Source organism: Carcharhinus amblyrhynchos, chromosome 1 (assembly GCF_965287045.1).
Source record: "Carcharhinus amblyrhynchos chromosome 1, sCarAmb.v2.hapA, whole genome shotgun sequence".
NCBI classification, from domain to species: Eukaryota; Metazoa; Chordata; class Chondrichthyes; order Carcharhiniformes; family Carcharhinidae; genus Carcharhinus; species Carcharhinus amblyrhynchos.
Window position 1 is genome coordinate 140,418,355 of NC_137324.1, and position 12,059 is coordinate 140,430,413.

At 41.1% G+C, this 12,059-nt stretch overlaps 1 protein-coding gene across 4 annotated transcripts in view; it reads left to right on the forward strand.

The window, feature by feature from the left end:
- The first annotated feature begins 3,390 nt into the window (after positions 1 to 3,390).
- The window catches only part of fstl5 (follistatin-like 5), a 553,829-nt gene continuing 545,160 nt past the window's right edge, over positions 3,391 to 12,059 (forward strand). The window contains exon 1 of one of the 4 annotated variants that reach the window (XM_080193441.1): positions 3,391 to 3,694. In XM_080193441.1, the coding sequence (XP_080049567.1) occupies positions 3,645 to 3,694 (50 nt within the window). In that variant the 5' untranslated portion in view covers positions 3,391 to 3,644. Of the gene's footprint in view, positions 3,695 to 5,060; positions 5,106 to 12,059 lie in introns of those variants that run through there. The other 3 variants (XM_080193448.1, XM_080193454.1, XM_080193460.1) reach the window with 3 other exon arrangements.

Consider the following 12,059-nt stretch of genomic DNA (forward strand, 5'->3'; position numbering starts at 1 on the left):
AAAACAACTCTCTACAACCACCCTCTGTCAAGAAACCAATTTTGTATCCATTTAGCAACGTCACCCTGGATCTTTAACCTAATGCAACAACCTACCATGTGACACCTTGTCAAAGGCCTTGCTAAGGTCCATGTAGACAACATCAACTGCGCTGCCCTCATCTACCTTCTTGGTTACACTTCAAAAAATTCAATCAAATTTGTGAGACATGATTTTCCACTCACAAAGCCATGCTGACTGTCCCTAATCAGTCCTTGCATCTCTAAATGCCTGTAGATCCTGTCTCTCAAAATACCTTCTAACAACTTACCCACCTCTGATTGAGGCTCAGTGGCCTGTAATTCCCAAGCTTTTCACTGACCAGCTTTTGTAGCCTCACATGAAAGGTAAAAAGTACATCATTGACAATTACAGCTGTCTGCTGAGATAGCCATTTCTTGAACTTTAGGGAGTGTGGAGTCAGATTCAGCACTTGGTGAGTCACTGGGCATGAATGGGCTGTAGCTAGATCATGGGGAAGGACTGTTTGTATGCAAGTTCAAAGGAGGCCAGATGATTTCTGCTACAGAGTACTCAGATAAAGACTCTGCCTATAGGATGGTCATGCACACCAAAATGTTTGGAGTGTTGGAGGCCTGCCGCAGTGCCACTTTTCATTGTCAAATAAAATGGCAGAATCCTCTTCCAACTTGGCTGAGTGCTTCACGCAGAGCTTGGAGCCCATCATTCTCAGAGTGAAAGTGGTGGCCAACTCCACGATGGCAAGTCCAAAGACAGAACTGTTGTTTCAGGGCACTGATGATTTATTCCACAACATTCCAGGTTGCTGCATGACACTCATTATAGACAATCTGTCTTCATGTTGTCAGGTCATGGACGGAGTCATTAACCTGGTGCAGAGAGACTATTTCTTCTTATTCAGCAGCCAACCTTTGGCTGTCTGTGATGAGTCAAATTGCAGATATGGTTGATGGATACAGAATGAACATGTTGTGATTGCTGCCTCAACAGTAGGTGTTCTGGGCAGAGACCATAATTTTACAAGACTGAGCAAGGACAGAAAGGTGAGACAGGAGTAGATGGCAGTGGCCTTCCACTCTATTCCCTGTGCAGTTCTCTGCAAGAGCAATTACCTATTCCCATACCCTCTACTTTTCCCTGCAGCAATTTCTTTCTCTTCAGATTTCTAATTCCCTTTGAAAGCCATGAGTGAATCTGCTTCCATGCACTCTCAGGCAGTGCATTGCAAATCCTAAACATTTTTTGATTTGATTTGATGTATTATTGTCACATTCATTGGTATAAAGTGAAAAATATTGTTTCTTGCACTCTACACAAAGCCATTCATAGAGACAGAGAGAGTGCAGACTGTAGTGTTACAGTCATAGCTAGAGTGTAGAGAAAGATCAACTTAATGGGAGATAGGTCCATTCAAAAGTCTGATGGTAGCAGGGAAGAAGCTGTTCTTGAGTTGGTTGGTACATGTCCTCAGGCTTCTGTATCTTTTCCCAACAGAAGAAGGTGGAAGAGAGAATGTCCAAGATGTGTGGCTTCTTAATTATGCTGGCCACTTTTCTGAGGCAGCAGGAGGTATAGACAGCATCAATGGGTGCAAGGCTGATTTGAGTGATGGACTGAGCTTCGTTCAAGGCCCTTTGTAGTTTCTTGCGGTCTTGGACAGAGCAGGAGCTGTAACAAGCTGTGATACAACCAGAAAGAATGCTTTCTATGTTGCATCTGTAAAAGTTGTTGAGAGTCATAGTAGACATGAAAATTTCTTTAGTCTTCCGAAGTAGAGGCATTGTTGGGCTTTCTTTATGTAACATCGGCATGACGGCACCAGGAAAGGTTATTGGTGATCCAGGCACCTAAAAACTTGAAGCTCTTATTCATGTCTGCTTCATCAACATTGATGCAGACAGGGGCATGTCCTCCACTACGCTTCCTGAAGTTGATCACTATCTCCTTCATTTTGTTGGCATTTAGGGAAGAGATTATTGTCTTTGTACCAGTTTGCCATATTCTCTACCTCATTCCTGTAATCCATCTCTTCATTGTTTGAGATCTGACCCACTGTGGTGATGTCATCAGCAAACTTGAAAATCAAGTTGGAGAGGAATTTGGCCACTCAGTCAGAAGTGTGTCGTAAGGGGATGAGTACACAGCACCATTGTTGAGGAGAATTGTGGAGGAGGTGTTGTTGCCTATCCTTACTGATTGTAGTCTGTAGGTTAGGAAGTTCAGGATCCAATCAGAGGGAGGAGCCAAGCCCTAAGCTATGTAGTTTAGAGACGAGTTTCATAAGAATAATGCTGTTAAAGGCTGAGTTGTAGTCGATAAATAGGAGTCTGACGTCGGTGTCTTTGTTATCTAGGTGCTCAATGAGTGAGTGCAAGGCCACAGTGATAGCGATGACTTACTATATAAAAAGACATGTCACTCTTTGTTCATTTGTGATCACTCGAATTATTGTCCTCGGGTTCTCAATCCTTCTACCAATGGGGACAGTTCCTCCATATCTACTCTGTCCAGATCCCTCATGATTTTGATTACCATCAAATCCTCGGTCCACCTCTCTACTCAGGACAATCACAATTTCTCCAATCTACCCACATAAAAGTTTCACATCCATGGAAACATTTTCAATTTTTTTTCTGAACCCTCTCCAATACCTTTGCAACCACCCTCGAAGGTGGTGCCTAGATTGAACAGAATACTCCAGCTGAGACCTTTATCATCAAAATTCAAGACCACTCCCTTGAAAAGTTTTTCAAAAGTCCTAATATATTCTAGAAATCCAGCACCAATAAAATTAACTAAAAACATCTCACCAAGAAACTGGGTTAGCTTTTCAATAGCACTCCTGTTTGGAACAGGGGGTTCCTTGTGCAGCTGAATGATTTAGATATTTAAATTCTAAAATGACAAATCAAGCACCAAATCAGTGTGTCTGTCTGACATCATGATCCACCCACGCTACATGCAACTGGCGCAAGCATAACATATTGGTGCCATCCTCTTCTTCGTTAGGGCTGACCACAGAAAGCTGCATCTAAAGTGTGGCCAGAAGTGTTCCATAACTCCAGTACTAGCGATGCCACCAAGTGGTCAGTGCCCTCTCTGGGTAGTTACTTTGCTGGAGTGAAAGCATGGCTATCTTTAATGGCTAAATGTTTTACGATTTTAAAAAATGAGTATACTTTATCAGCATGTGTCAGATTCAAAGATGGGGAATCCTCTGGCCCAGTTGATAGGCTGCAGAGTCGGAAGAGGAAAAGCTGGGGGAGAGACTGCCTTCGCTCACGCCCCTCAGCAGGTGGAATATACTCTGCGGCTCCATTGGTTGGATGTAAATGTAGTTGACGGGGTGGGGCGAGGTGGCAGCGCTGGGAGCTGTTCATTTACTGAGTGCTTTTTGTATCGAGGTAGGGAAAGCGGTGTCTGCTGGAGCTTACTGTTCATCCAGGGCGCACCGGATAGCGGGCAGTAGGCAACTCATTGCCGGTGCACTACATTTCCGATAGGAATTACTGCTGCCTTATTCTCCACTCCGCTTCTTTCATTTACATGCGGAGCTGTTTTATTTCTCTTTTTGTTTCGGCTCGACAGACAAATTAAGTTCCCGCGTTATTTTTTTCCCGTTAATGTTGAGACCCTTAAGCTGTGAAAAAATTGCATTGCCCCCTAACAACAGGTAAGACGATTATATAAATCCATTGGGGAGAGAGGCGGAGCAGTGATTACTGAAAGGGTCATGTTACAGATACATGATAGCAGGTTTTTAAAGTACCTCGTTCAAGATTTATAAGAAATAAAAAGCGACTAATGCTGTTCAAAAAAATCTGTAAAAGGGAAAAAACAGGCTGGACCATGATTAAATTCAGTAAATGTAATGTTCTAACTAATGAAAGAAAAATAGCTGTTAACTATCATAGCAATAACAGACGATGCCTAACGTTTTGAGCAGTAATACCCTGATGTAACTGGAAATCTGTCACGTAGTGTAAGACTTATAGACCAAGTTAAAAGTGATTAATCTGGGCAGTTTCCGCGACATTAAATTAAAATGAATATATTCTGCAGGTGCCCTGAGTTTGACCGACGCTTTCTCTCCACATTACACGTGATCTGAAATGGGTATTGTTAAATTGCTGTTCGGTGAAGGACAACTTGTATATTCTGGATTTTGGAGGATAGTTTGAGGCTTTCGCCTCGCACCTTACAAGGCGCTCCAGAGTCAACAACTGTTAGTGAAACATTTCAGATATATAAAGCTTCATGGCAATTCCGCTTTTCCCTCTGGTTTGGTCGCGCTCTGTTTTTTGTTAGAAAATGGAGAAGTCTTAACTTGCGCGACATTATGAGCACGGGGGGGGGGCGAATGCAGGCCAGCATTTGGCAGCTGTGGGAGAGTCTGGCTGTGTTACTGAGCGCTGTGGTGTGGGATGAAGCTCAGCCTCAATTTACATGTGAATCAGCTGAGCTTTTTAGCCATTGACCCGAGCTTTCGAGGGAATATATTAAAGCCGACCAAGTGTCTCGCAACGCTCTGTAATGAGATTCATCGTAACTGCCGCCAATGATCCTTCTGGCGGTTATTTTACCCCATTTTACAAGTGGTTGCCTGGCGATGTTCACATTTTTGCTAACAAAGTACTTTAAAGCTTCAAAGCTATTTTAAAATTACAATACATACAGCAAAAAGGAAAAAAAAATTGAACTTCATAGAATTTCGAGCATGTGCTGAAGATGTGCTATAATTTGGATTTTGTTTTAGCGCTGAATACTTTTGTATGGATGCATTTGGGAAGGGATTGTTTGCGAAATTGAGGTCAGGGATATGCTTCCTAATGTAATACTTTCGGAAACGTGGAGAAAACATCTGTTTTTCTTAGACGTACATAGCTCGAGTGTTTCCGAAATAGTAAACTCCCATATAAGACAATTGTCTGCGAACCGCCTAGTTTTGCAAAAGCTATATCAAAATTGCACATAGCAGCAGTGTTCAGAATGGGATTTACATGCTGTGCGCTATCTCCATGACAAACGCGATGAAATGGCGTGTGTACGTGTGGTAGAGGTTTCCAAGGATCTTACTGGAAACTGTAATTGGGGTGATTTTCTTCTGATATCATCGCCCACCAATAGCAAGTAATTCAAACTGACCGGCTTGTCAGAAGTTAATATTTTGTACATATTTTCAGCTCTCTAATTGTATGTGAATGTTTAAGGCAATTTATATAACTTGAAATAATGATGCTGGAAGCACTCAACATGACAAACGGCATCTCTGGAGAGAGATAAGAACTGAGTTAATGTGCCATATCCTGTGACCTTTAGTCGGAATTGGAAAATGTTAGTGATGTAACAGGTTTTAAACAAGTCCCGAGTCATAGCGGGTGGGGGAGGAAAGAGCAAAAGGAAAACTTTGATCGGGGAAAAAGGCAAGAGAGAACAAATGACAGAGGAGTGGCGTAATGATACAAAAGGTTGAGCTAAAGAAGCTGTATATGGTAACAGCAGAATCAATACCAGCACTTAATGTGTGTAAAAAAAAAGGCTGTGGTTATGATCGGAAATTATAGAACTTGAGTTTGGAATGCTGTAAAAGTGATTGAAGACTAGCTGCAGTTCTCAAGCTGCTTTTGTGTTACTGGGACAAGATAGGTTGAGCCTAGAGTGTGGCAGAAAATTAAAATGGCAAGTGACCAGGATCTCAAGATTATGCTTGTGGATTGATTTCAACAAAGTAATCACCTGATTTAGGTTTGGCCCCCCTAATATAGGGGAGACTGTTGTGAGCAGCAAATGCAGTATACCAAATTGAAAAATCATCTACATCTCAAATCATAACCTGTGATGCTGTTGAACTGCTATTTCAAACTTGCATTGTTTTGCTTCAATTTTTAACATCTGTAATTTTATTCTCTAAATTATTTGTAAAAATAAAAAGGCAAATACAAATGTTAATTCAAAAAAATTGACCTAATTATCACTTAAATTACATTTTAATCCATAAGTGAGTGGTCAAAACTATTGTACCTTTATTGTTTGGGCCCATGGAGGGTGGCAAGGGAGCAGGTGTTATGTATCCTCACTTCAGTGGAAAGATGCTGCAGGCAAGGGACTGGGACTTGTGGGAGAATGTACCATGAAACCATGGTGGCAACAGCCCCTTTGAAATACTGAAAGAGATTGGAAGAAATAGTATATTTTTGGTAATTATAAATTCCTACAAAAAAACTAAATGCATCTGAAAAGTTTACCAGGTGGATGGTGGGACTGAAATGAGGAAAGATTGACTAGGTTAGGATTGTTTTCACTGGCGTTCAGACAAATGAAAGAGGATCTCATAGAGACTTATAAAATTCTAATAGGCCTAGACAAGGTAGATGTATGGAGGATATTCCTGATGGTGGGGGAGTTCAGAACTAGGGGTTACAGTGAGGATTCAGGGTAGATCACTTAGGACAGAGGTAAGAAAACACTTCTTCATCCAAAGAATGGGCATCAACTACTTCCAATCATTGAATATTAATTTTAATATTTAATTTAAGCTTTGTGTCGCTATATCATATAACGTGACAGAAGGAGGAACTTTGTCGCTATGATCTTATTGAATATATTCAAGTGGCTGGATATAGCACTTGGGGCAAATGGGATTGAAGATTATGGGGGGGGAAGCAGGATTAGGCTATTGAATTGGGTGATTGGCCATGATCATACTGAAAGGCAGAGCAGGCTCGAAGGGCCAAATGGCATCTCCTGCTCCTATCTTCTATGAAATATGTTCTTGTGTAAAAAGTTCAGAAATAGAATCAGCAGCCTAGTTTTAGTTACACAACCGTTGCTTTCCATGGATTTCCTAATCGGCAATGCTTCTCATACCATTGCAAATACTTGAAAATAATTAAAACCAAATGGCAATTTGTGACTATAATAAAATAAGGTACAATAGTTTTGACCACTCACTTATGGATTAAAATGTAATTTGGTCATAACTTTTTTGAATTATCATTTGTATTTGCCTTTTAATTTTTACAAATAATTTAGAGAATAAAATTACAAATGGTAAAAATTGAAGCAAAACAATGCAAGTTTGAAATAGCGGTTCATCAGCATCACAGGTTATGATTTGAGGTGTAGATGCTGTGCCAGAAAAATATCTGAATTTGCCTAATTTTGAGTTTAATTTGTTATGCTTTGTGTTGCTATTATCATATAATGTGACAGAAGGAGGAACTTTGCTGTGACCTTCTTTCTGTGCCAGGAAGAGACCATTCTTTTTGACAATAATTATATTTTCTCTTCCAAGAGAATCACTGACCTGTGCATTGTGCAAAAAAACTGAAGAACTGTGGTGATACACTGTTGACCTGAGAGCTTCATAATGTCACAGTGCCAGAAGCTGAAGGCATTGATACACATTCAAGGTCACTTTCTATACTCCTGAAGCAATGGCTTACCTTGGAGTGTTGTAATGTTAAACTGTTGGATTTAAATTCAAATGTTTAGCAGAGTAAAAAGGGCTGACAAGTAAAGGAAATGCAAAAAAGCACATACTAATGCAGTGACGATCTATGGGTGAATTGTGCTACAAAACTAAGGTATTATTTAAGATGATTATTCAGTAGTGTGCAATGCTTGAACTGTGTCTACTCTGTCCCAGAACAACAACAGTAATTACATACATTTTAGTTGCCATTGGGAATTTATGTCCAATGACAGCTGACATCACTGCTAAAATCAAATACTGCAGGAGTTCACTTGGGGTTTGGAGATTCCCTAGAGGACTGAAGATGATTTCAAAATTTCAACAAAATAGAAATTGTTGATGTGATAACAGCCCAATCAAAATTGGAGTTGGGACGTGCAGTAGCTGATATGCCTTGTTAACTAAACGATGCTGTCAAATAAGTGAATCATGGCCAGGCTCTCCCTTATTTTCAAAGGGTTTGGTTGAAATGTGAAGAGAAAGAGAACACGTCAAACTGGTCCAATTATGTGACATGGCAGTGATTGGTGTTTGGATGGGAAATTCTGGAGAGGGCTGTCTAGGGCACTTAAGATTATCCTTAAGTTTTTTTTTATCTTGTGTTTTCTGTAAAGCAGCAGCTGGCATGTGCTGGATGATTATAGTCATTACATGAACATCCAACATTTGGAATAGCATTTTCCATTTTTCTTTATTTCAATAGGAAAACATTAGTCAAGGCAGGGCTTGTTACTATTGCTGTGCAACTGAATTGTATTAGACTAAATTATTAATACAGGTACATGTCTGTAATTGCAAGTCGGAATGAATTTACACAGGAACATAAGAGCAGGAGTAGGCCATTCAGCCCCTTGAGCCTGCTCTTCCATTCAATTAGATCATGGCTAGTCTACCTCAATGCCATCTGCTGACACTTTCTTCTATCCTTTTGTCGTTAGTAAATAGAAATCTGTCACCTTCTGCTTTGATCATTTTGAACATGGTCAATGATTTAGCCTCCATGGCTGAGTCATTTAGCATGCTCAGACTGCCAAAAATTCACCATCTTCTGACTGAAGAAATTCCTCCTCTTGGTCCTAAATAGACTCCCTTTTATTCTGAGACTGTGCCCCATTGGTCTGGAACTCCCCTGGCAACTAAAGGAAACATCCTTCCTGCATCCATCCTGTTGAGCTCTCTAAGCATTTTGTGTACTTCAGTGAGATAATGTCTCATAGAACATAGAATACTACAGCACAAACAGGCCCTTCGGCCCACGAGTTGCGCCGATCACATCAACACCTACCAATCTATAGACCTATCTATAACCCCCAATCCCATTAAACCCCATATACTCATCCAGAAGTCTTTTAAAAGACCCCAGCGAGTTCGCCTCCACCACCACTGACGGCAGCCGATTCCACTCACTCACCACCCTCTGAGTGAAAAACTTACCCCTAACATCACTTCTGTACTTTCCTCCCTGCACCCTAAATCTGTGTCCTCTCGTAGTGACCATTTCAACCCGGGGAAATAGCCTCTGAGAATCCACCCTATCCCTCTCAACGTTTTATAAACTTCTATCGGGTCGCCTCTCAACCTTCGTCTCTCCAGGGAGAAGAATCGCAGCTCCCTCAACCTAACTTCATAAGGCATGCCTCCCAGTCCAGGCAACATCCTTGTAAATCTCCTCTGTACCCTTTCAATAGCTTCTACGTCTCATTCTTCTAAACACTAGAGAATACAGACTCAGTCTTAATTGCTCCTCGTATGACCTTCCATCATCCCAGAGATTAGTCTGAACCTTTATTGCACTCCCTCTGTGGCCAGTGTATTTTTCCTTGGGTAAGGATATCAAAACTGCACACTACTAAATGTGGTCTAATTTCTCTGCGTTACTGTTTTTTCCTATCAAAGTGGATAACGCTGCATTTTTCCACATTTATATTCCATCTGACGTGTTCTTGTCCACTCACTTTAGCCGGACTAAATCTCCTTGAAGCTTCTTTGCAGCCATCTCACAAATCACAAACCCACCTAATTCTGTGTCATCAGCAAAACTTGGAAATACTAAATTTGGATGTGGGGAGCAAATAATTGATTTGTGAATACTTAGGGTCTAAACATTGATACTTTCAGTACCACAGTACTGCCACAGGATGAGCCGTTTATCCCTAGTCTGTTTTCTTCTGTCAGCTAACCTTCAAGGGATTGCCAGTACGTTACCCCCAATCCCATATTTTCTAATTTTGCTTACTAACCCATTGTGTGGGATCTTATTGAAAGCCTTCTAAAGATCCAAAACTGAAAAACCTGTAAGTGTCTACAATATCATTAGAAATAAGAATTGTGTTCACTGTCATATCAGAAAAGGGGAAGGATAGCAAACAAATTAAGTAAAATGAAAGACAAGAATAAATATATTTTTGTAGCTAGTTTAAACAACATCTTATGTGATGGGTGTCCATTTTTTATAACATGGGAGAAATAAAGTTGAAACCTTATAGATTTAATACCTAGTGCAATGGTAGGATCATTTCCAGATAATCAACCCTCCAAGTAGCAGGCTTCCAGATGTTCTTTACAAGGGGCAGTTGATTACGAGCTCACCTCATAGATTGGCATCCAATTAGGGGGAGAAGGTGGAATGAAGCACCAGAAGCTTAAGAGAAAGATCAGTGTTTTAAAGGAAATCAACAGCAGTCACAATGGCAGAACTGGACAGCATGGTTTGCTCACTGAAAAAAGAGAAGGCTGGCCTCCAGCTTTGTGGGTGTGCTTTTGGGGGAGAGTTTGTAAGTGGAGCTAGGTGTTTTTTTTCCCAAGGGATGACAGATGGAAGAAAGACAACTTCTCAATGTACTTGGCTGGAGGTCACAGAGGAGATGAGCAGCCGGAGTGTGGTGCGAAAGAGATGGATCTGGTGCGGGAAACAATTCAATGAGCTCTTGAGCTGCAATTTCAAAATTGCATGCTAGTTGAACCCTATATTCAAATGCTCTTGCACATTTGGTGTTCTGGGACTTCATTAAGTTACAATAAAGCAAAAAAAACCCCTCTGGCCCTCATCCCTCAAACTTCCACCCCACCCCACATACATACACTCACTCCCCATATCCTGTCCATGCCAACTTATGCCTCCCATTCACGCCCATGGCTTGTCATACCCTCATGCCAGTCCATGCCCCCACTCACCCCCATAGCTCTTTGCAGTTCTTATAATAACTTTATGCCAAGTCATGCCCCTTCTCAATCTCATGCCCTGTTATGTTATGTATGCTTGCTTGAGTTCATCCATTCATTTCTCTTGAAACAGTTGCACCCAAGAAAAGCATCGTTTGATTGACAGCCTTTGCTCTCTCATCTCTACCCTAATTTCACAATGCTTTTTTACCATATTACATGATTTCAAGGGTTTGTGGTTTCTGTTATTGATACTTCAAAGGATCCAACTAACACTATTGCCTAGTAGTGCAATTACTTTCTTTAATATATGGAAAATTATGAATAGTTCTTCAAAAGCTTTATTTAACACAAGTGGTCACTGACTCGATCAAATTTATGTGGTGGGGGGAGGGTTGGAGGCTCAGTGGGCATGAAAGTGCCATAGCTTTGTATAAGGCATAAGGGAGAGAACTTTCCTTGGGAAGAGGACTGAGGGTTAGGGAGGGAACTCTTTGGGATATAAAGAGTAATGGTTGAACTTGCCTTTTTAAAAGGCCTCTGTGCAGATTAGCTTTCAATTCCTGTGAAAGTCTGAACTACACTTTAAACATCAGGCTGACTCCATGTCATTGCAGAGATGTAGGACATGCCTTCCTCCACAATGGAGCCAGTTAGGTCAGGAATGTCCTAGTGCAGGTTTTTGACAAATAACCTGCACCCTTTAAAGGCACTCTCAAAATTCAGACAGTCTGGGAATGAGACTAGGAACCCAGGATTTGGGACCCAGCCCAATTATCAGTGGGCTCCTGAGTCATCCTGAACATTCAGTCTGTAATGTGGAAGCCTATTGTTGAATAGTGGTTCAGGCAGTCCTGCCTTGCCTGTAAAATAACAAACACTTGTTTACATTTTAAATTCATCCTTTGAATGCACAATCCAATACTTAAAGTGCTTGAAGAGCTGAATGGCCTGCTTCTTCTGTGGTTTCCAAACCACAAAGTAGCTGAGGCCAAAGCTTTCTGATTTAAAGAAGAAATTAGATATAACTCTTGGGGCTAAAGGAATCAAGGGACATGAGGAGGAGGGGGGAACCAGGATATTGAATTCCATGATTACAATGGTGGAGCAGACTCGAAGGGCCTACTCCTGCTTCTAGGTTCTATATTTACTCTGCTGTGCAGCTGTGAGCTGGTAGCGATTTAAAAATCTTTGGCCATCCTCACTGCCACTGAAATATCCAACACTTAAGATGACAGATGCCATGAAAAATATGGCAGTGAATGCATTTCTCTAATTTGTGTTGTCACAAATATCCATGTATGGCCAGGCGATTGAATACAGTGCTAAGCCCCAGGATGTAGAAGAGGTGGCATCTTGGTTAGCACTGCTGCCTCAGCAGCAGGGACTGGGGTTCAATTCT